General features: G+C 35.7%; 1 protein-coding gene across 2 annotated transcripts in view; it reads right to left on the bottom strand.

The window, feature by feature from the left end:
• LOC120777411 (fat-like cadherin-related tumor suppressor homolog) overlaps nt 1-23,100 on the bottom strand; it is an 84,096-nt gene that overhangs the window by 50,043 nt on the left and 10,953 nt on the right. For both annotated transcript variants that reach the window (XM_040108710.1, XM_040108711.1), the window contains exon 2: nt 4,596-5,521. In XM_040108710.1, coding sequence (XP_039964644.1) covers nt 4,596-5,521 — 926 coding nt within the window. The remainder of the gene's footprint in view (nt 1-4,595; nt 5,522-23,100) is intronic.

Genomic DNA, 23,100 nt, shown 5'->3' with positions numbered 1-23,100 from the left:
TAAAGATCTGTACCTGAAAGTGCTAAATTTGAAACAACGCTGGTTGATAGAGAACTTCAAATAGATGCTGCATTCAGCTCCATCTGTGATTTGTTCGATTAATACTGACATTTTAAGGCGTGTTTTTTACTGTGGCAATTTATCTTGAAGAAACAACAATAAGTAACTAGAAAAGTTAGGAAACAGCGGGAAAAACAACGAGACTCATCGCAGCCGTGTGTAAATTTGAACTTATGATTGGGATGTTTTGCCTATGTAAATATCTCTAACTCATTCACTCAGCGTGATTCTTCAGAAAGAATGAATCGATCTGACAAAGGCACTCGTAACGTTTCCAAATCACAGACAAAAAAGCTAAGGACATGTTCGATCCATTTATTCAAGCACGATAAAAATGGCGGCATAACTGAAAGTTGACGTAGAATAACCAAGAAACTGCGGCCGACAAACAAAAAAACGAAAATTTCTGCGTGAGAACTTGCGAAGAATACTACAGGGTCTCAGAGTACATTCCTCTGTTGGATACAATCGGCCAAGATTTGAAGACGCGCTTTTTTAGAGAAGTATTAGATGGACTTAAACTGAGTTTGCTACTTCCAGAAAAAGGATGAGCTTTGAAAACCAAAGCAATTGACAACTTTTTGATTGCTTGATAGATAGATTCAAAGGCCTTTAGGATAATGACAACGTCGTGTGAAATTTGAAGCTGAAATATGAACTTGATCACTGGCAGTGCCATTGGGGGCAGAAGCAAAAATCAAAAGACAACAAGTTTCCGACTACTGCATTGGAAACGTTGAAAACTGCGATGTAGACCTATACCCCGTAATTCATAGTTTTTTTCGCATATTCTGCACACTTCCTGTGACGAATGCGAGCTCTGAAAGCTCTTTTTCGGCACTTCGCTATGCGAAAACGTGGCTGAGAACAAAAATGCTTCAAAATAGATTGAACGGCCTGGAGTTGCTGCACACGCATCATAATATTGAAGTCACTGCAGAGGAAGTTTTAGGAAGATTCCCGCTCGTCTACTATTTATAATATATTTTAAAGCTACTACTATTTTAATACATTAATAATATTCATGTTTCCAGTATATGTTTATAAAGTGCTACACCTAAGCACTAAATTACGATATACATAAAGCAGTAATTTGGTACAAAGGATCGTAGTAATGAGGCCACCTGTGGGCAAATTTTTTTGAAAAAGTGGCCCCGCCCTCTAACAAGTTTAATGTACATATCTCCTAAGCCACTTAAGCTACAACAACCAAAATATGGTAAGTACAAATCTTATAAGAACTTCTACCGACAGTGTGAAAATGGATGAAATCGAAGGACAACTCCCTATATAACGGTACTGTTAAAAACTACTAAAAGCGCGATAAATCAATAACTAAATACGCCAGAGACAACCGACCAACCGATTTCGACAAAACATTTTTCTTACATTCTTATGTCACTTTGTGAAAATGGACGAAATCGGAAAACAACTACGCCTACTTCCCATATAGCGCAATTTTAAATTCCACTTGATTCGTTCAGTTTCCAGTACACGAATCAAGAAGCAATTAATATAAAGTGATACAACTTTGCCCGAATCATGTCTTTAGTGTGCGCTACCTTACGACCCAAAATTGTTAAAATGCACTGAAAACTGTTCAAGCTCCTAGGTACCGAATATTTAGACTATACCTATAGTTGACTTTTGATCGAAAATGTTGGTCAGTGTGTGATATATATTACTGAAATTAAGGGATTCAATTATATGTCTGCATTTATGAAGTAAAATGGTGACAACCCTAAATAAAATAAATCGACAGCCAACAATTTAGGCTTAATAATGGGGCGAACAACAAGTCTTTATTACAGGGTCCGGCACTCGAAGTTTCAATTAAAAAAGCCATAAAATCGGTTTGGAAAATTATGTGTGATAAATTCAGAACCAATTCACTTTTACTCGATATGACCACCTCTTGCCTTAACTATGGCCTTGAGACGGTCAAAAAACGAATCGCAAGCTGCCCGAATATGACTTGCCGATATTTTGGCCCACTCACGGACAATGACTTTCTTCAGCATCTCGAGACTGGTGTATTTTTTACATCGGACCTTGCTCTCCAAAATGGCCAGAGAGAATAATCCACTGGATTCGCATCTGGTGAATTTGAGAGGCATTGTGTCGGAACGCTGTTTTTCAGCCATTCTTGGTTCACTTGCGCTTTGTGAGACGGTGCTGAGTCTTGTTGAAACGTCCATGGTTTGCGACCGAAATTTTTGTTTGCCCACGTTTTCACCTCCAGAACACTTTCCCGATAATATGTCCCATTTACTTTGACGCCAGGCTCAATGAAAACAACTGGAGAGCGCCCATCTGCGGTGACAGCGGCCCAAACCATTATTTGTGGCGGGTACTGCCTCCTGGTTTCGAGAGTTTACGAATTGCTCAATTGGAAAATTTTTTTCGTCAGAAAACACAATGTTCGGAATTTGACCGCTTTCGGCCAAGCGAAGCAACTGCTTCGCTCTCTCTAGTCTTACTTGTTGCTGCTTCGGTGTGAGATCATGGCCCTTTTGAACTTGTAAGGCTTGACCTTGAGCTCATTTTTCAATATGCGTCGGATGCTGCGGTCGGACATTTTCAGTTCTTTAGCCATTTGATTGGCACTTCGTCATGGATTTCGCTCAAGTCGCTTCTTCACTTTCCGAACCATCTCACCATTACCAGTATCGAGTAACAAGTGATGGTGCGATAAACAAAAACTTGATTCACATTAAGGTGTTTGAGCTGACGAACAATTGCTGGCTGTGTTTTTCGAGCTAAATATAAAGCAATCACACTATTACGTTTGAAGTCCATCGCTGATCATTTTTTTTTGCGTTCACTTTTGGCAAAACGCTTTTGTACACTTGTGAACAATACTCCGAACTGTCAGTGTTTATAAACAGCTGATTCCATTGCGACAGCTGCGCAATCGGTCTGAAGCAGGTTACACTTCGAGTGCCGGACCCTGTATTAAGCTTGGTGGCCGCAGATCAAAACCCATCTACAACGTGTCTGTTTTTTTGAGCTGTAGACATAATTGGACCATCCTTGAGCTGTTATAACCTTATTAGATTTATTTTTATTGGGCTATTTAAAATCACAGGTCTATTGCAACCATTCCACTACTATGTGAGGTTTTCAGATGCATTTATGAAGAATAGTCATGGAAAATTGGGACAAACGAGAGCGTATGTATATGGAAAAGCGTGGAGGCTATTTTCCCAATGTGTTATTCCATAAATAGCCCTATCTTTGGTACTATATAACTCAATAAAAAATTACAATCGGAAAAACTAACAACTGTTTTTTCCATTTAATTCAAATCTTGCATTAATTTTAGGACACTCTATACCTACATATATATGGGTAATACAGGGATATACTAATACAAAATCAAACATCTATTTACCCATATTGATACGTCATATGAGTTCATTCCACTTTTGGTTTGGAAAAGTTGGGCGAAATTTATATTTTATTCATAACATTTTGTCCATATTTTTGCTAATAATAACCCAATAATCCTTGAAAAGTTAAAATATTAAATATATATACATAATATAAAGTGATAATGCATTTGCAAAAATATTTCACTTTGAAATAAATTTGTTTTATTTTCCACAAAAAATGATGCATACTTAGCAAGCATAATTGTCTGATGACGAATGTCAGATTTAAATAAGTCAAACCCGTTATAAAATTGGAAAATTCGTAATCGATTTATACACATTTTTCATGAAATCAAGTGCGTTTATGACGTGGTAAAGCCTTAAACTTTTTAAAATCGCTTTAATAGCAAAAAATATGCACGAAATTTGTGTGAGAAATATGAACATATCGTCACCTGAAATGCAAAATAACGCAACAACATTTTCGGAAATTTACAGTGGCAAGAATGAAACACGGAATAAAATGGAACGTGAGTGAAAAAAAATTTAAAATTGATTAAAACTGGTTTGTATCTGAGCACAGAACCTGAAAATGTTGGACATATGTAATGTTATGTATATAATTTGAAGTAGTGAATCGTAATCAATAACACACTCAATTTTGAATTTTTTGATGATACGTTATTTTGCATTTCAGGTGACGATATGTACCTGTATATACATATATGTATATACTTACATTTATTGCCAAAGTGAATGCGAAGGGAACTAATATAGTGGAACAGTAACAAGCTAAATAAGATGGATAATAAGACATTCTTGACAATGTGGTTGAATTCAGGTATGTATGTATATCACAGAAATACATAAATATACAGATAAAATTGATCTATTAAATTGTTACTAGCAAGTATGTATACCTTACTTATTTTAAATTTGATTTCATAATAGAGATTTATCAGATAATGGGTTCAACAAAATACGGTATATTTAAAAAAAAATAATATAGTTAATTTTTTTTTCAAAATCGTCTCACTGTAAGTATGACGATGTTGGTTCTATGACCCAAACGGTTGTCTTAATCATGTATTCTATGAAAGTTGATTTATAACAGGTTATATATATGTACATATGTATATACTTGAGTATGATGTTACTTACTTGTTCTACGGTTATGGAAACTTTCGCTTTACTCGATTGATGATTGTAATGATTAATGGCTGAGCCGCGATCATTCGCAAGCACTGTTAAGTTATAATGAGAACTTTCTGTATATCTTAGCTGCCTATTTAATGTAATTACTCCAGTCGTGGGATGTATCGAAAAGTATTCATTGTCGATAAGAAAACTATAGTATATTTCGCCATTAACACCCAAATCGGCATCTTCGGCTGTAACACGCAATATACTTCTATGTATTGGCATATCCTCCGGAACGATTTGTGCATATTCAATGGGATAGAAGAGCGGACTCAAATCGTTGCGATCCAATACACGTATATGTACAGTTGTTTCCGTCTCATCACTGATATAATCATCACCTAGATTATATTTGATCATCGCTCTCACTTTCAACAAATACTCCTCATTCTTTTCTCGATTTAGCACAACATTACTAGTTCTTGTGCGTATCGCTAGAAATGCAATATCATCAACTAAACGCTCTTCAGCTTTAAATAGCTTGTCACGGTCTCCTGCTACGATGCGATACTTAACCTCGGCACCCGGTATAATGGCAATACCCATAATGTCTTCACGCGCCAATGGTATCGCATATGTTTTGCCTACACTGTTCTCGGGTATGGTGGCATTGTACAATTTGTGTCGGAATTTGTACTTATTTAACGTGATATAATTTGCTGTGACATGCAGTGATGTCGCCTCACTTCTTTGATGATGGTGTATGCGCTGATGTTTTTGCTCTGTTGGTTCGGGTACATCCGTTTTCAGATAAGTTGGTTGCAATAGGCAAAACCAAATTATTAGAATTGTCCATAAGGACGTGGGCTGTTTTGGAGTCACGAACACTGCATAGCGTTTGATCTTCATATTACAAATACTATAAGAACAAGTTACATGGCATAATCCTGTAAGAAAAAATACGAACATACATATATAAATAAAGGTAAGCAATAAATTCAATTACTAGTAGTATTTCCTTATGACCTAGTACCGATTTTATTGAGCTTTCGATTTGAATCCGCCCTATATAAAATTAATATATTCCAAAATATCGGTTTAGAATAAAAATAGACCTTTTCAATCTTCTTCTTCTCTTATTATCTCAACCCCTTATTTTATAAAGAGAATAATTCGAAAATATCATACATTCCATATGTTCACTAGCGAACGGGCTGGTAATGGTATACCTCAGTCGAATAAATATTTGAAATTGTTTTCCTTTATAATTTATGATTTGCTTACGACACAACAAACATTGTTATACATACATACATACATATCAGAGAACTGCAACGAGCAATAAATTTTTGTTCATAATCGGGTATTGTTACTCTGTCTGATTGTGTCAGTTCGATTCCTGTACACGAATCGAACCGTCTGTCTTTAAATCAGAGAACAACTTTGAATCACTAGCGATCAGCTTATACATGATTTGTTTATGAATCGAACCGAAATGATCCATACTCATCTTCAATGATTGAAATGATCGACAGCGTTCGGTTTGTATATCATCCCCTAAACACTGATTTACTCGTGCACTTCTGTTCTATTACAAAAACATATGTGTCTATATGCATATGTTTTATGTATAATGGGAATTGCATCGAGTACATACATACAACAAATGTATGTATATATGTATGCACGTACTCGATGGAATTGCCATTGCTTACGCATCGAAAATTTGTAATATGCGCAGATGTTCAAAGCTGATACATTTTTTGCCACACATGATTCAAATCAATCCAGCAGAAAATTGTTGTTGTTTGCTGTACTCGTAGATTTACTGGTTGTTTACCCGCAGTTTCACATCGATTCAAACAATCGTCGCAACGCTATGAACTGACACGATACGATTTGAACCGAAGCTAGCCATACCGTTTACTCGATCGTGATTGCCGAAGAACAGATTGTTCGTGTTGCATCAAATCAGTTGACACTGGCGGATACTCGAATTAATTAACAATATTGTCTATGATGAAACGGTATGGGTTCGATTGTGTGTTTGGCACGAGTGTTTGTTCTGATTTAATCATACTCGTTGCAGCTGTCTGATACATATGTACAGTGAATCAAAAAAGTTTTGGCTCACTTTGATTTTCTAAAGAAAGATAGTTAAAAAGCAACAAAAAATAATCTCATTCAATTATTTTTATACATAGTGTAACTGGTAGAAACAAAACAAAATGCAAGCGAAAATATACCGTTACATTCACCCCCCACTCCCCCCAAATCTAGAAAAGAAGTCAGAAACAGCGAAAAACACATCAAAAAAGTATTGTCACACATCATGTTTTTTGCATATTCCTCTTTAAGTCCTTTCCCCCCGTTCCTTTGATCCCGTTTTTGGTGACTTCTGTTAGATATTGCATATTAATGAATAATTAGAGCAATTGACTTTTAGTAATGTGTTTAGCCTTGACATAGATTGAGCAAAATGGTTCGCGGAAAAGAGATAACCGTTGAAGTGTGAAAACTCATTTTGAATCTGTATCTGGAAAAAAATCATTGCGCGAAATAGGACAAATTGTCAATAGATCATTTTCCAAAGTAAGGAATGTAATAAACCATTACATAAGCAGCGGAAAAATAGAAAGCAATTCCAGATCTGGAGGCCAAAAACTTTTTCTGATCGGGAGGAAAGGTCCATTATTGGCGCAGTGGCAAAATACCCAAAAATTTCGGCTGTAGGATTGAGTGAAAAAATGCAGGAACAACTGGGGAAAACATTTAGCTCACAGATAGTTCGAAATACCCTGCATAAGGCCGGTAATCATGGTCGTGTACCTCGACGAAAGCCTCACATTTCAAAAGCTAACAAAAAAAAAGAGGATGGATTTCGCTAAAGCTCACCTACACCAACCTGAAACTTTTTGGAAAAACGTAATTTTTAATGATGAATCCAAATTCAATTTATTTGGATCGGATGGGTCTCAAAAAATATGGCGAAAGCCCAACATGGAGCTCCAAGAAAATAACATCTTAAAAACAATCAAGCATGGCGGCGGAAACGTAATGGTGTGGGGGTGTATAGCGGCAAGTGGAGTTGGGAATCTTGTTTTTATAGACGAAAAAATGGATAATCTTGTTTATTTAAGCCTTTTGAAGAACAATTTGCTTTCGAGCGTAACTAAATTGGGCTTAAATGGAGAGAAATGGCAGTTCCAACAAGACAATGATCCCAAACACACTTCGCGTTTGGTTCAAGAGTGGTTAATTTATAACTGCAAGCAGCTGAAAACACCTCCGCAATCCCCTGATCTCAATCCCATTGAGCATATTTGGCATTTGCTTAAAAAAAAATTCGCACGTACCAAATAACTTCGAAAGAATCCCTTAAAAATGCTCTGAAGGAAGAATGGGCCAATATTACCAGTCGGGAGACTTCCCATTTGGTCGCAAGTATGCAAAGGCGTTTGCAAGCGATTATTAAAGCCAAGGGAGGTGCAACAAAATATTAAACATTTCCAATTTCTTTTTCTTCACCTTTTGTATTACCATTTTTATACTTTGTGAGAATACTTTTTTTATATGAATATGACTCTTTTTCATTATTTTCTTAATAATTTCCTACGTGTATGAATTTTTTATTTTTAATTTTTGTATATATGTATTAAAAAACATTATTTAAACGAATATGTTTGTTTTTTGCTTGGTATGTTCAGTTAATTAAAAGTTTTATTGAAGCAAAGTGGAAAAACTGAGGTGTGCCAAAACTTTTTTGATTCACTGTATATTATTGTAATTATCTTATGGTTTAGCGTCATTTAAAAAATTCATTAATACAGTACTCATAGTACGGTTATTTCTCATGAAGTAAGTCGGAACATGTGTAAAACCATATTTAGATGTACATATATGCAAAATTAATAATTTTTGTTCTCACCGGTGCCACTGATGATATGTTTATATCAATAGAAAAAAACTGAGATAAAAATTTTAAATCACAGTACATGAATAAAGATTTAGGACGAAAAAATGAATTAAATTTGGTCAATATTATCAGATGAGGAGCGTGACTTGATTAAAGGAATGAGTCACTCGGGCATCAAAGCTAGCCAGGCTTCTTTTTCTGTAAAGAAGCATTTGCACACAATAACAAATTTTCTGATAGGTACTATTGATGACAGGAGTAAACGGCACATTCAGAAGCTAGCAACCAATAGCCATATGAGTTGCAGACAAATAAAAGGAGAACTTGGTCTACATAAATGTAAATAAACAACGTGTGCATCAAATAAGAAAATATTTATGCATTAAATATGAAAAGCAGTGCAACGTAAAAAAAAGAATGAATTGCATTTTATGAAAGATATACATTTTGGTTCAAAGAATTCGAATCTGACCAAAAATTCTCCATGAGAAGCTGTCAAATCGCGTTCATGGTAGGGGATCGCTTGTGGTATTGGCAGCATTTTCATCAAGAGGCAAGTCCAAAATATACTTTGCAGAAATCTACATTGATTTGTTGGAAGCTCCTTGATTTTCTTGGTGATTTACATGGTGATGAATGGATTTTTCAGCAAGACAAAGCACCGATCCAATTGGCTAAAACGGCAAAGACGTTCTTTAACTCTCGGAGAATTGTTTTGATGGAGTGGTCTGCCTTAAGCCCAGATTTGAATCCGAACGAGGATCTATGAAGAAGTCTTTTGGACGAAATTTATACATCTTCCAAGGAATATGACATCCTTAAACAACTAAACATGCAATTTTGGTCGAAATGGTCAATTGATATGTCTAAAAAAAAACTGGTGGAGTCAATGCATCATCGTGTCCAAATGATGAATATATGTAAGAGCAACACCTTCCCTTATTAAAAAATACAATATTATTTGATTTATAACTAAGAAGATATGTAATTGTATTGAAATAATTTTTTGCACACATGTATAAATATTTTATATAGAAATATCGGAAACTATGTATCTAAACAAACAAAATACATATGTTATCTATATAGACGACATAATAATGTTGGGCAAAGACTAGCAAAGCCAATTGGAATTCAATTGGAAGGTTTTCCGTAAGGATGTTGAATTTTTAGATTTCATTATATAACTTACAGACATAAAAACTAATCCCGCTAAGGAAAAACCAAGAGTTGTCATACATATATTGCATATTGTACACAGAAGGACTTGAGGGATTTTCTTCGCCTATTATATTACTATCAACGCTTCATCACAGATTACTCAAACTAGCCAAACGCCTTCCACCGCTTTTAAGAAGAGAAGTTGGACGAATGTACAACATCGCCTCAAATAAACAGCTTATTGTATTCCATCAAAGTGCAATAGAAGGTTTCAATTAAAAGCAAAATTCTCATTAATATCAAACGAAGTTGTGCTATCTTTCCCAAATTTCAAACAAGAGTTTCATCTTACTATCGACGCATCAAATTACGTTTTAAGACCCTTCCTCGAGCAAGCAGGAGAACCTATCGAGAAAGAAATGGTGGATATAATCTGGGCTTTCACAACACTTAGAAACTATTTACATATATGGATAAGCGTAGGTCGTATTTTTCACAGATCACCAACCGCGCACTTTTGCATTGACTAATAAAAGCCGCAATGGGAAAAAGAAAAGGTACAACCCCGAAGAGTCAAACTACGTAATGAAGTGCAAACCTGGAAATACAAACATCGTAGCAGACGCACTCCACAGATTATTCTAACCACAATTGACCATAGCAATGAAAGTACCGCAAATCAGTTTATCCCAGCTATAGAAACGAAAATACATACCTACAGAAAATAACTATTCATCTTATTAGAAGATAACGATATGTTCAAAATATCATTTTCTTATTTTCACAAATTACAAAACAAAACTATTCGACCCATGGCATTATAGGCATCTTTACCTAGCAATACTCTACGGATTATACACTTCAGATTCAATAATTTAATCAAATCATTTAACATATATTTATAGTTTTAATTAACGAATAATCAAAATAGGGTTACTTTGGGAAAGATTTGTTTCCACAACTTACGAATCTCATAGCAAGCTATCTTAAGATATAAGCCAGCCTACGATCAGAAATCCTGTTGAATAACATTTATTCAGTTATTTAGTATTATCATAATTATTTTGTTTATCTGGCTTTTTGTCTCTTTCAGGTCAGTAAGGACAAATATTTTTCTCCACAGTCCCCAGACCTTAATCCTATAGAAAATATATGGGAAATTATAAAAAAAAGGATTGATCGCAGTAATGTGGCAAATACTGATGACTTTTTTCAAAGGGCACCGGAGGCGCTGAGATATATACACCAAATCATAGTGGATAACTTTATACCTTCAATGCCGCAGCGATGCAAAGCAGTTAATGAGAGTAATGGGTTTGCTACAAAATACTAAATTTGTCTTTTATTTTATAAAAAATAATGAACCGTTTTCTTTGAGTTGTTCTGTCTTATTGAATATATATGTTATATCGTTTTTTTATATACATTAAACAAATAAACTGAAAAAATTTAATAAATTCGCTTTGTTTACCTTAATCAACATCCAATATTTAAAATCAAATTAAAATAGTAGGTCTCCGGCAATTATTTTTCATGCAATCGACACTATTTTCATTAACATATTTCAGTTGCAAATATTTATCTGATACTGTAAATAAACTAAAATCTTTATGAAGATCAAATAGATCACACTTTAAATTACCGGTAGTTGAAAGATTAGATTGGATGATATTAAGTGAAGACTCAGATGTACAAGTATACTCACAGAAGTTTCTTTTTTGAGGTTATCTTAAACGTAAAATTGTCAAAAGCGATGTAATATATTTTGAGGTATTACGGATCATACAAGTCAAAAAATCTGGACGATATTATTTGCAAAACAAGGCTTGGTTTACACTCTAGTTTCCGGAATTTTCTAGTTTTTGCTTTATGCTAATTAAAACAAACAAAACAAATATACATGTAAATACTCATGAGGAGGGGGGATGAGAATACTATCCATACGTACTATATATATATATATGTATGTATATTTCGTATAAAAATAGTCTGCATTGATTCAACTAATAGTTCACAAATGCATTTTGGAAGAAAAATTTTATTTTTGTACTTATGTATATACATACATATATGTATATGTATATTCACAACAACTTTCAAAAGCTACAAAATTTTCATAGAAAAAATTCCTTAAGTAATCCTACCGGCACTGTAAAAATGGATGAAATCGGAAAATAGCCCCGTTCCCCATATAACGATACTGATAAAAAGTACGATAACTCAATAAGTAAATACGATTCAGACTTAACATTTTACAAGAGAGATGTTAAAAGAGGCCTTTATAGGAGCCGGGTAAAAATTTGATAATGGGCTTGGCATCGCCCACTTTTATGTGAAATTACATATCACAAGCCCCTATGTACCGAATATTTAGATAACTTAAATTAAGGTAATCATTCTCTTATAATATGTCTGTATGTCAAAAATGGGTTTAATCGGGCCAATACTTCCCTTGGCCCCCATATACTTAATATACAGATTTTCAAAATTCGGGATGACTTTGTTCCGCATATATCGTCCAATACGTGAGTTATCCCAATGAAAATGAGAGCGTGTTTTGCTCATATCAGTGTATCTTTGTGCTTAAAATAAATAATTTTGAGGTAAAATTTGGCCTATATAACTAACATCAGGATTTTCGAACATCCGACTGACTTTACTCTATATGATCCGTTTTACACCTTAAAGGTTTCTTGCAAGTTGCAAGAGTATAAAATGTTCGAAGTTAGCCATTCTTTATTTGTTCCACTTGAATTTAAACTGTTCAAGTTGGTCAAAATGTGATATTTTAATGAAACTAAATGGACAAGTTTTCTTAAAAATGTGGTTTAGCGCTGAATTAAAATGGAATTGGTCAAAACCTCATATCCCTAATATAAAGAATTTCGATCCTATAGTTGACATTTTCCACATTAACTCAAAGTATTAAATTTAGTCTCTTCAGTCGAGATAATGTCACATACATACATACATATCACTATTTAAGATGTTTTAATACAATTTTAGCTGACGCGAACTGATATATAGAAATAATACTAAATTTAATTCTTTCGCAACATATTTTAATATAAAGTTTTGCCACCACCTGAATGAATTTAATAACGTTGCAAGAGTATAAAATGATCAAGAGCACCCGAACTTAGCCCTTGCTTAATTTTAATACTCTTGCAACCAGTTGCTACAGAGTATTACAGTTTTGATAACCTAATGGTTGTAGGTATCACCTAAAACTAAGCGAGATAGATATAGGGTTATGTATATATACATGATCAGATGAGAAAAGTTGAAATCCGGTTGTCTGTCTGTCCCTTCGTCCGACTGTCCGTGCAAGCGGACGGAAACTTGAATAAAAATTGAGATATCTCGATGAAACTTAGTATGTGGGTTTCTTAGTACAAAATATATTTCGAGTTCGTAGGTGAGTATCGGACCACTGATACGCCCACAAATCGCCATTAACCGAAAACATGTAAAGTGCCATAACTAATCACTAAATTCGATATAAAGCTGTAATTTGAAGCAAAGGATCGCAGTAGCAAGTTACCTGTGGGCGACTTTTTTGGAAAAATGGGCGCGGCCCCGCCCTCGTAACAAGTTTAATGTACACGTCCCCTAAACCACTTAAGTTACTACAACCAAATTTGCTGAGTACAAATCTATAAGAACTTCTACCGGCAGTGTGCAAAAGGATGCAAAGCTAAAAGCGCGATAAATCAATAACTAAATTCGCCAGAGACATTAAATTTTACCACCGAGATGGTATAAGAAAGCCTTATGGGAACTGGTGTGAAAATTGGACGATGGGCGCGGCATCGCCGCCTTTTTAGTGAAATCCCATATCTCGGGACCCGACCAACCGATTTCGACAAAATTTAGTACGTGGCATTCTTCTTACATTCTAATGTCACTTTGTGAAAATGGACGAAATCGGAAAACAAGTACTCCTACTTCCTATATAGCGCAATTTTTAATTCCATTCGATTCGTTCAGATTCCAGTAAACGAATCAAGAAGTAATTAATATTACGGGATAAAACTTTACACGAATAATGTCTTTAGTGTGTCCAACCTTAAGATCAAAAATTGTTGAAATCTAATGAATTCTGTTCAAGCCCATAGGTATCGAATATTTAGACCCCGGTACCTATAATTGACTTTTGATCGAAAATGTTGGTCAATGTGTGATGTATATAAATGAAATTAAGAGATAATCATTATATAAATTTGAGCGAAAACTTTCTAGACCCTATACAACTTATATCGAGATTTTCCCACATCCGACTGACTTTACTCTATATGATTGGTTTTACACCTTAAAGTATTTCCTTGGTTTTGATTCTTGCAAGTTGCAAGAGTTAAAATATTCGGTTGCATCCGAACTTAGCCTTTCCTTACTTGTGTAATTTAAAGTTTTGACAACTGCTGAAGGTGGCTTTCATCCTTGCAAGATGCAAGAGTATATAATGTTCGGTTATACCCTAACTGCGTTAGAGGAATTTCGCTGAAATGCCGGGCTTTCCAATAGAGATGAAATGATTTCGCCCATTTTTTTATACGTCGTGATCTGTAATTTTTATACTCTTGCAACATGTTGCTACAGAGCAATAATAGCTTTGTTCACCTAACGCTTGTAGATATCACCTAAAACTAAGTGAGATAGATGTAGTTGAAATCCGGGTGATTGTCTGTCTGTCTCTCCGTTCGTTTGAGCAAGTTATAACCTCAGTTAAAAATTGGGATATTTTGATAAAACTTGGTATGCGCGTTTCTTGGCAAAAACAAGTACGAGTTCGTATATAGGCGCAATTGGACCACTGCCACACCCAAAACACGCCATTACCCGAAAACCTATAAAGCGCCGTAACTAAACACATGGGATTGCAGTAGAAAGGGACACCTGTAGTCCTCTAATAAGTTTAATGTACATATGTCTTAAACCACTTAAGCTATAATAATAAAATTCGTCCAGCGCAAATATTATAAGAGCTCCTACCGACAGTGGGAAAATGTATGACATCGGATGGTAATCCCGCTCACTTCCCATATCTCGTACTGTTAAAACCTACTAAAAGGGCGATAACACAATAATTAAATTCGCCTCAGACATTACTAGAACTGGGGTCAAAATTAGACGATGGGTGTAGCACCGCCCACTTTTAGGCGAAAACACATATCTCGAGATCCTCTCGACTGATTTGAACCAAATTTGGTATGGTATTTCTCTGACATTTGTGTGTTAAAATTTATTCATTCTTCCCTCATTTAAATCAATAATGAATTATATTATATTATTATGTATATATAAATTTTGCACGAATAGTGCATTTGCGGTGACCAACTTTATGACTAAAAATTGCATAAATCGAACCAAAACTGTTCAATACTTCAATACTCTAGGTACTGAATATGTGGACCCAGTGCTTATTGTTGACTTTTTTCAAAGAATATTGGTCAACATGTGATATACATACATATATACATAATTGAAATTAAGATATAATCCTTTCCCGATGAGCAGTATATCTGTGTTCTACAAATGGGTTGAATCGGGTTATTACTTCATTTATCCCTCACCGTATATATCGGGCAATATGTGAGTTATCTTAATAAAATTGAGAAAGCGCGTTTTTCTTATATCGGTGCATTTGTGTGCTTAGAATAAATAAAATCAGCTGAAAACTCGCCCTAGCCCTCATATAACCAACAAGCCTTAAGAACGTATTTCCCGATCTTTGATCATTGCAAGTTGCACCGAGAAATACATCACCTTTAAAACGCATATCAATTTTTTTGTTTCAGATGATCTGGCAACGAGTTATAATGTTCCACTTTTTTTCAAGGCGGTTCTGGAGATTCACCGTTACAGGCTTATTTATTAATATTTTTAATTGAAAATTTTTTCTAGTATATGTATGTACATACTTCAAAAGTTGTACAATAATATGTTATTAAATTTATTAAAATTATATTAATCATGTCGCCGCAAAAAAAACACAAATATACCCTTTTTTTGCCTTTAAACCCTTAACCCCCCTTAAGAAATGAAGCCATTAAACAATAGCAAACGTCTTGAAAATGATAACCTTTTTTTTAGAAAATCATCTTAAATAAACAATTCTGTCGATTTTGGTGCAAAAAATCACAAATTGTTCAAGAACAACCATTACATTCACCTAACTTGAGAGTTTGATGTGGTTTTTGGTATTTTTTTAAAGAAATCATGCCACTCTTTTTGGAAAACCTTGTATTTACAATGAAGATGCTTGTCATTCACAATGACGAGATAATATAAAAAATATATAAAATTACACGCATTTTCATAGCATTAAAAAAATAGTGTTTCTAAAAACACATTTCTTCTTCTTCTTAATTGGCGTAGACACCGCTTACGCGATTATAGCCGAGTTAACAACAGCGCGCCAGTCGTTTCTCCTTTTCGCTACGTGGCGCCAATTGAATATTCCAAGCGTAGCCAGGTCCTTCTCCACTTGGTCCTTCCAACGAAGTGGAGGTCTTCCTCTTCCTCCGCTTCCCCTAGTGGGTACTGCGTCGAATACTTTCAGAACTGGAGTGTTTTCATCCATTCGGACAACGTGACCTAGCCAGCGTAGCCGCTGTCTTTTAATTCGCTGAACTAAGTATGTCAATGTCGTCGTATATCTCGTACAGCTCATCGTTCCATCGAATGCGATATTCGCCGTGGCCAACGCGCAAAGGACCATAAATCTTTCGCAGAACTTTTCTCTAGAAAACTCGCAACGTCGACTCATCAGTTGTTGACATCGTCCAAGCCTCTGCACCATATAGCAGGACGGGAATTATGAGCGACTTATAGAGTTTGGCTTTTGTTCGTCGAGAGAGGACTTTACTTTTCAATTGCCTACTCAGTCCGAAGTAGCACCTGTTGGCAAGTGTTATCCTGCGTTGGATTTCCAGGCTGACATTGTTGGTGATGTTAATACTGGTTCCTAAATAGACGAAATTATCTACAACTTCAAAGTTATGACTGTCAACAGTGACGTGAGTGCCAAGTCGCGAGTGCGACGACTATTTGTTTGATGACAGGAGATATTTCGTCTTGCCCTCGTTCACTGCCAGACCCATTTGTTTTGCTTCCTTGTCTAGTCTGGAGAAAGCAGAACTAACGGCGCGGGTGTTAAGGCCGATGATATCAATATCATCAGCATACGCCAGCAGCTGTACACTCTTATAAAAGATGGTACCTGCTCTATTAAGTTCTGCAGCTCGAACTATTTTCTCCAGAAGCAGGTTGAAAAAGTCACACGATAGGGAATCGCCTTGTCTGAAACCTCGTTTGGTATCGAACGGCTCGGAGAGGTCCTTCCCGATTCTGACGGAGCTTTTCGTGTTGCTCAGCGTCAGTTTACACAGCCGTATTAGTTTTGCGGGGATACCAAATTCAGACATCGCGGCATAGAGGCAGTTCCTTTTCGTGCTGTCGAAAGCAGCTTTGAAATCGACGAAGAGGTGGTGTGTGTCGATTCTCCTTTCACGGGTCTTTTCCAAGATTTGGCGCATGGTGAATATCTGGTCGGTTGTTGATTTTCCAGGTCTAAAGCCACACTGATAAGGTCCAATCAGTTTGTTGACGCTGGGCTTTAATCTTTCACACAATACGCCTCGATAGAACCTTATATGCGATGTTGAGGAGGCTAATCCACGGTAGTTGGCGCAGATTGTGGGATCTCCTTTTTTATGGATTGGGCATAGCACACTTAAATTCCAATCGTTGGGCATGCTTTCGTCCGACCATATTTTACAAAGAAGCTGATGCATGCTCCTTATCAGTTCTTCGCCGCCGTGTTTGAATAGCTCGGCCGGCAATCCATCGGCCCCCGTGGAGGATGGAGTCATGTGTAGAAGTTCACGCAAGTGAGGAAAGTTCTCTGATCGCCATTCACTTGGGAGTGGCCAGAAACGATTCTTTTACACATGACTCAAGCAGCTCACTACTTCCGGTCTTTGACCAAGTATCCTCTGGGTAGCCTAAGAACATCCGTTCGAAGGCGAGCTAAAGTGAGAAGGCGAAACATCCCCTGCATAGGGTTGTGCGCTGGGTTTGGGACCCGCCACGTAAAAAGCCTACCCCAATGAAAAATGACAAAAAAAAAAAAACACATTTAGGCATTATAAATTTGTGTTCGTGAAAAACACATTATAAATCGTGGATGTACGGGTGACATTCTTTATTGTAAGTATAATAATGTAGTCAGTTCGTGTATTGAATTGAAAAAATTTCACAAAAGAAAGCGATGTTGGCCAAGTTTTGAGAATCTTTCGAGAACTTCTTCTGCAGTGACTTCAATGTAATGTCAATCTATCTTGAAGAATGTTCGTTTTCAGCCACGTTTTCATGTGGCGAAGTTTCAAAAAAGAGCGTTCAGATGTCCCTGCCAGATCGATCGATTCTTTCTGAAGAATCACGCTGAGTGAATGAGTTCGATATAGAATATAACATAGACAAATGCGATGAGTATATTTGCTTTTCCCGCTGTTTCCTTATTTTTCCAGTTACTAATTTTCTATGTTGGAAAACTTGGAGGATAAACCCCGAAGAATGTATCAATCGAACATATCACAAATGGAGCTGAATGCAGCATCTATTTCAAGTACTCTATCAAGCAGAGTCGCTTCAAATTTATCACTTTATTAACAATTTAATCTGCACACGTTGCTATACTTTGTAACTTCAGAGGTATCTTAGCATTATTTTTTATATTCAAAAATGGATTGATTCTTGATTATATTTCTGTTACTTTATATTTTTTCCGAGTAGTAATAAGCCATTTAACTCTTGAGGCGGAATTGAGGGAAATTTCCGCCACTGATATAGACTAGGGTAGATAATTTTTGAAAACAAAAAAAAACATAGTAGGATGAAACCCATCGGAAACGAAATATAAAATAAACATTAAGTGAAAAATAATTTACCGGGACGAAAAAAGGAAGGTAAAAGCGTGGTTGAACTTTTTAGGGTTATAAACGATGTATCCGATTTCCGCCAAAACTACGTTGTCCTTTAAAAAAATGTTATGTGGGAATGTTGTAGGCAAAAAAAATATCTCTAATTTTTATATACAGACTGTTTTCACATAATCTCAAAATGTATATCGTCACCTGAAATGCAAAATAACGTAACATCACTTTTCGTAGGTTTACAGGAGAAGCAAAAAACCATATAAAAAGAAAGCCACTTGAGATATTGAAACAAAATTTTCAAATCTGAATTAACATGAAACTATAAGTAAAATAAAGAAAAAATTAAGCAAATTTTATAGTAGGTGTCTTACGTTATTTTGAATTTTCGTTTCTGAAACAAAAAACGTATGATCAATCTAAATTTGTATAAAAATTAAAAATTTGGATATTAATACTTTTTTTAATTTTAAATAAAAACAGTTGCAAGTTTTTCATATTTCATGTTATTTTTATTATTAAAATTTACATATAATAAGTACCAGAAAAAATTTAAATATTTCAAGCTAAAAAATGAGGATAATGTTTAATTATTATTTATTAAATAACTAATTATTCAAAAGGTATATTATCATTAAAGTAATAACAGTCTGCTGGAATTAAAGCTTCATGGTCCTGCAGATGTTGCAATTTCTTCTTAGTTATTGTTAAACTTTGCTAAAGAATAGGCTGCTGATTTCCTAAAAAAGCACGGGTCTGATCACTTGGATCAAGGAGTCGCTAAACCGAACTCTGGCGACTCCTTCTGTACCCATATACCGAGGGAGTTGTGGGTGGGAAGAAGCCGTTGGAGAAAAGAGACAGTGAGCTTCTTCACGGATGGGTCAAAGGTGGAGGGGTCTACTGTCAGGAGCTCTCTATCAACTCCAGTTTCTCCAACTTTCTAAGTATTGCAGTGTCTTCCAGGCCGAGATTGGAGCCATTAAGGTAGCAGTAGATTTACTACTCCGAAGTTCACCCTCCTTCAGAGGAGTGACCATCGACTCAGATAGCAGAGCGGCGATTCCAGCCTTGAACTCATTAACAATAAGAGAATTCAGAGCTGATCGAGCAGCCTTTCCCTACTTTAGGGGCTTGTAACACGCCATTGTCCTATTGGTTTCCACGCAGTAAGGCTGGGAATCCTACCAGACGCCGTCTGCAAAAGCTGTATGGAAGAAGATTAGGTGGAAACAACTCAACACTTCCTTCTTGGCTGTCTTGCGTTAGGGAGGTCAAGACTTAATCACTTGGGGGCGCATACCTTCAGGCATCCCACCGAACTGGCGGGAAGCGTTTTGTTAATTAATAAGTTCGAACACAGGGGTTCTTCTTTTCTATGGCCTCACAAAAGACTACATATATGTAATAGCTTAGGTATTTTTGATCGCAGAAGCTTAAATTTGTGGCATATTCATATGTAATATGATGTGGTGAATCGTAATTAGTAAAAAAAAACTCACTTTTGAATTTTTTGATGATACGTTATTTTGCATTTCAGGTGACGATATGTAAAACAAGTAAAGAAGGGCTAAATTCGGGTACAACCGAACATTTTATACTCTTGCAACTTGCAAAGATCAAAGACCGGGAAGTACCTTTCGGTACTTAAGACTTGCTGGTTACATGGGGTCTAAGACGAATTTTTAACAGATTTTATTCATTCTAAGTTAACAGATGCACCGATATAAGAAAAACGCGCTCTCTCAATTTTATTAAGATAACTCACATATTGGCTGATATAATATTTTTACGAGGCGAATTTGGCTGTTTTAATTTTTTGGGGTAGGGAATATGTGCGTTAAACTTATGACAGATATACAGGGGATGTTCGAGCAAGCAAATAACTGCAGCAATATCGCAACATTTTTGCGTCGAATATGATGCCTTGCTATACTGCCGCAGTGATTAAGACTCGAACATCCCCACAGTCACCCGGATATCTACTTTTCTCATCATCCCGATCCTTTATTTTCATATAACTCTATATATATATCGCTTAGTTTTAAGTGGTGGGTACAACCGTTAGGCGAACAAAACTCTATAGCAACAACTTGCAAGAATATAAAAATTTTCATTTTTTTGGTTTCATGTTTGAAGGAAGTCCTTTCGATTGCCTGTAATTATCCCACATGCAAACACTTTTGGAGCTGGCGGATTTCTAGAAGTCTAACGGCGCTCTTAGTTTTGTTAAACGTTGGTCTAAAGAATTTAGAGATCCGCTTACCACAAAAATTCTTTTTACATCTCTGGTGAGGCCTATATTGGAGTATGCTTCTGTGGTTTGGAACCCTAGTTACCAAGTCCATTCGGATAAGTTAGAGTCCGTTCAAAAACAATTTTTACTTTTTGCCTTAAATCATTTGCATTGGGATTCCAGTTTAAATCTTCCCCCTTACATAAACCGTTTAAAACTTATAAATCTGCCAACACTCGCTAGTCGTAGGGAGATGCTTGGTATAATATTTCTTGTAAAACTCATGAATGGGTCAGTCTGTAGCCCATCTCTCTTATCTGATATTAATTTTAACGTTCCGGCACACCCTACCAGGCAGTTTAGACCCTTACTTTTAAAATTTTCTAGAACAAATTTTGAGTTAAACGAACCATTCCTCCGTATATGTCATGATTTCAATTTTCATTCCAGCACATTTGATCTAACAGACTCACTCTTTACCATTAAAAAAATTATTTTATCTACTCTTAACAAGTAACATTTAAAACTAATAAAATTACTTTAATCTAATTCTTAATTTCGGCTGTTGAAATTTTTGTTTCTGTAGCTGAGCAGCTTAAGATCGCAACGCTTAAAACTCTCTTGCCTTTTATGACTCGGCTAATTCCGCTCGTTCGCGGATTGCGCCCCTCGCGTCGGTTGGGCGGAAGGAGGGTAATCGTTGGGTATTATTAATAACGGAGTTAACATAATTATCAAACTACACATACTTGTCCTTGCCCCACTCATCTTACGTGAGGAACAAAACCACTCTCTCCCTGAGACCAAATCCTTCGTACTTTACTTCCACATTTTTATCTTTTCCTTGGTATATTTGGAACACCACAATTTATAACAATAATTGGTTTCAGGGGGCAATATTGTTTGATGGAGTTTCTGCCTTTGAAAATAATCATAGATTCGTCAACTTATAATTCCTTGGTTCCGTGATACACATGCTGAAAGCCTTTGTTCTGAAAGTCAATCATAGGGCGTATTTTGAATAGCCGATCTTTGTTTTCCGAGAATTTTGAATTATCATTAGCATGTAAAAACAGATTTTTACCGTCAGACAAACAAAAGATATACATATATTTCTAACTTTATTGCACTGCTTTAATTCGAAGAAAAATTTTGAAAACTTTGCTGGAAACAATTTCAAGAAAACGACCCTCTTAATTCGCGACTGCACTATAGCAAACGCCAACTTACAACGAGCACGTGGAGCGAAAATATAAAGTATGTGCCAAAAAGTGAAGTGATATACACTTTCCGCAAACTATATAAAAATCCTCCCTTCCGTTTAACAGAGCAAAATGTTTGATGATACTTTAAAGTACCGTTGGACGACAAGGCAAGCAACATATACATACATATGTATACTCTATATAACTTATACATTGACCGACAAATTCGGCATAAGATTGGTTAGGAAAACGAAAATCACTATATGTGGTATATGGGAGTTGGGGTTGTATCGACTTGATTTTGTCTATTAACTATTATCATTCCACATACTAAAAAAAAGGTATCTCATCTCACATACATTCCCCAATCAGATGGAGTAAAGTCGGATGTTCGAAAATCCCGCTATTAGTTATGTATATTGGGGGTAGGGCAAGTTTTCTTCCAATTTTATTTATTTTGAGCACAAAGACACATTGTTATGAGTAAAACACGCTTTGTAATTTTCATTGAGATAACTCAAATATTGGCCGATATATACAGTATAAAGTCACCTAGAAATTCGAAAATCTTTATATTAGGTATATGCGGGCTGAATTCCACTTGTATGTATATCTCACACATTGACTGATATTTTCCGTTAAAAGTCAACTTTAGATACTGGGGTCCACATATTCAGTACCTGGGGGCTTTAATTATATATGAATTACTTCTTGATTTGTATAATTGGAAGTGAAAGAAAGTGAAAAAATAAAGTAAACATTTTGATAATTTTTTATAACTAGGCGAAAAAACATCAAGATAAGGAAAAAATTTAAAAGGTCATAAAAAAAACTGACACATACGAACGCCAAACCCTTAGAGGGTTTTACTATACTGACCTAGTACCATCACCCTGACTTGAAATTTCTCACCCCCAGACAATAATCCCAAAAATGTTCCACAATGTTATTATTAAAAGCTAGGGCCACGCCCACTATTTGAAAAGTTTTTGCCCACAGGTGCCTCTTACTACTGGGAACCCCTGTGTCAAAATATAGTTTTATATCTTAATTTAATGCGTAGTTATGGCAT

The sequence above is a fragment of the Bactrocera tryoni genome, chromosome 5 (assembly GCF_016617805.1).
Source record: "Bactrocera tryoni isolate S06 chromosome 5, CSIRO_BtryS06_freeze2, whole genome shotgun sequence".
Taxonomy (NCBI): domain Eukaryota; kingdom Metazoa; phylum Arthropoda; class Insecta; order Diptera; family Tephritidae; genus Bactrocera; species Bactrocera tryoni.
This window is presented reverse-complemented; position numbering and strand designations above follow the sequence as displayed.